The sequence below is a fragment of the Olea europaea genome, unplaced genomic scaffold, assembly GCF_002742605.1.
Source record: "Olea europaea var. sylvestris unplaced genomic scaffold, O_europaea_v1 scaffold5948, whole genome shotgun sequence".
Taxonomy (NCBI): domain Eukaryota; kingdom Viridiplantae; phylum Streptophyta; class Magnoliopsida; order Lamiales; family Oleaceae; genus Olea; species Olea europaea.
In genome coordinates, this window is record NW_019264292.1 from 1 (window position 1) to 2,317 (window position 2,317).

At 36.4% G+C, this 2,317-nt stretch overlaps 1 protein-coding gene across 1 annotated transcript; it reads left to right on the forward strand.

Moving 5' to 3' along the window:
* Positions 1-6: 6 nt before the first annotated feature.
* Positions 7-1,409, forward strand: LOC111389473. Its single transcript, XM_023014389.1, has 3 exons — positions 7-345; positions 444-516; positions 987-1,409. The coding sequence occupies exons 1-3, from the start codon at positions 41-43 to the stop codon at positions 1,122-1,124; spliced, it is 516 nt and encodes a 171-aa protein (XP_022870157.1). The 5' UTR covers positions 7-40; the 3' UTR covers positions 1,125-1,409.
* Positions 1,410-2,317: the final 908 nt, after the last annotated feature.

Here is a 2,317-nt window from a genome sequence, read left to right on the forward strand (position 1 = left end):
GCAAGAAGAACAGAGAATCAGCAGTGCAGAAGAAGAAAAGATGCAGGACGAGGAACAGGAAACTTCTGCAGCATCCACTGATGAGGTCCCCTTAGTATGGGCGCGTTCAAAATCGAAGAGAGGAGTAGAAACTATTAAGTTAATATGCAGAGATTCTGAGGTTATTTCAACACGAAGTAAAGATGTCAAACGAAGTGAGATGAATAAAAAAAAGTCTCCAGGTATTGATTTTCCAAGGAGATCATCTCGGAGGTCATCTTCTGATCTGGGATTCAACACAGTGAAAAATGGGAACATTAATGTCTCCAGCTGCTCGAGACTCCTTGAACTGCCCTCAGCCAAATCGTGAGTAAATTAATCTGCTCAAGAATATTCTTAAGTCCATGCATATAAATAGGTTTCATTATGGGTGAGTTTGAACGTTTGACTTCCATGCTATGCAGTCCTAAAGATCCTTTTCGCAACGACAGACGCAAGAAATTGCTATGGACGGAGGAAGAGCAGGAAATGCTTCAGGTACAAGTTTGTGGACTTGACTCGCTTATATTCCATTTGTATCGTCTATAATTTTACTTCCATTTTGACTTTTTAATATGTAAAATTCTTGGCTAAGGTATTGGACTATTTCAATTGTTTTTTCTATTGATTGAAAACCTAAATCTTCATTGCTTGCCATGCGAGTGCTCTCAGCTTATAAATTGAAAAGACACCTCTCGCTGAAGGTCCAAGGAAAAAATGTCTTGCATGGGTTATAGCTTACATTCTGTTCTCTCTTTATATCATGCTTGATAATTGACATATTCTGCTGTCATTCATTAGATGCTTTATGGCATGCAGTACACTTGACCAAAAGTTCTTTAATCAGGACATGTAACACGTTTCTCAAGTATCAGTTTCTGTCGAAGGCTTATGGCCTATTACACCGTAATGTCAAATGAGTAGTTATATATTTCTTTGGTGTTGAACTTTATTTTTTGTGTTCATAGGAAGGAGTGGAGAAATTCTCATCCCAGGCAAACAAAAATATTCCTTGGAGGAAGGTCTTGGAATTTGGTCGTCATGTGTTTCACGGAACTCGTACACCAGCTGATCTTAAGGATAAATGGAGGAACATGGCTAAATAAAATGCAGCTAAATAACTACCTGCTTTCTTGGATAACTTTGAACTTCAGATGCAGGAGGCATTGTGAAAGCTGAATATGTAGATTTAGGTATAGAATTGAGGTGTTTTGTTTGATGAACTCGTGTTTTTTTATCTAAACGCGAATAAACTTTTTTTTCCTTTTTTCTTTTTTAACTAAGAAACGCGTGCCTTGTTTTAGGTTTCATCCAATTTAAACTGGAAACCTGAGATGTGGTCAGAATTTCATTCCTTTTACCTCTAACGTGACATTGATCATGCTCTCAAACACTGCTTCTTATTGCTTACTTCACGCGATTTTGATAATTTATTATGTATCTCTGAATCTTATTTCAACTTGAAGGATTGATCAACAACGTTTTGAGCCTCATTAGCAGGACAAGCTCCAAGTCATTAGATGTGAAAGGAGTTTGTTCTCAAAATGTCTCTAAGTTGTAGGAACTCATCCTCTATAAAGCTTCCCCAATCTTCGTATAGTCAATTCTAAGATCTCCTCTTAGTTGAATGTGAGCTCCTAAATGTGTAGTTTCTGGTAAGATGGGTATCTATGAGAGCTCATTAACTCTAGGAGTCGATTTCAAGCACATAATATTATTCATAGTGAAGACTATTGGTGTACGGCCTACATAGCATATATGTGACAATTTGATATTTGATGCAGGACGACTATCGTTGGTCTTCACTATGAATAACTTTATTCCGTTAAAATTTAGCACAATTTTAGGATAGTTTCAGTTTCTGTGTTTATCATTCTTAAAGTTTTCTAATCAACCATGAATCCCGTGATTTTCGCCCAAAATTTATCTCAAACAGCATTCAATTCAAACAAAACCCTAAATCTAGCATAGAAACTCCTGAACGTGCAGTCATTGCATCCAACTGTGTATCCATCCAGAACCAAGAAGTTATCATACTTTCACCTTCAACTAGTGAAAGAAACTAGTGGATTCCACGAAATGTATAAATTAAAAGAGATTTGGTTGTTTATAAACATTAGTCGAATGTTAAACTCATAACTTAATCTTATTATTTGTAGACTTGAGGATCGGTGTGGCATTTATTTCGAGAATCAGTGGAACCAAATCGAAACCGACTGATTTGGCTTCAATTCCTTTAGAATCGAATTTTCGATTCAATTCTTGATATTGCTTTATGAATCAATAGGGAACACTAGAC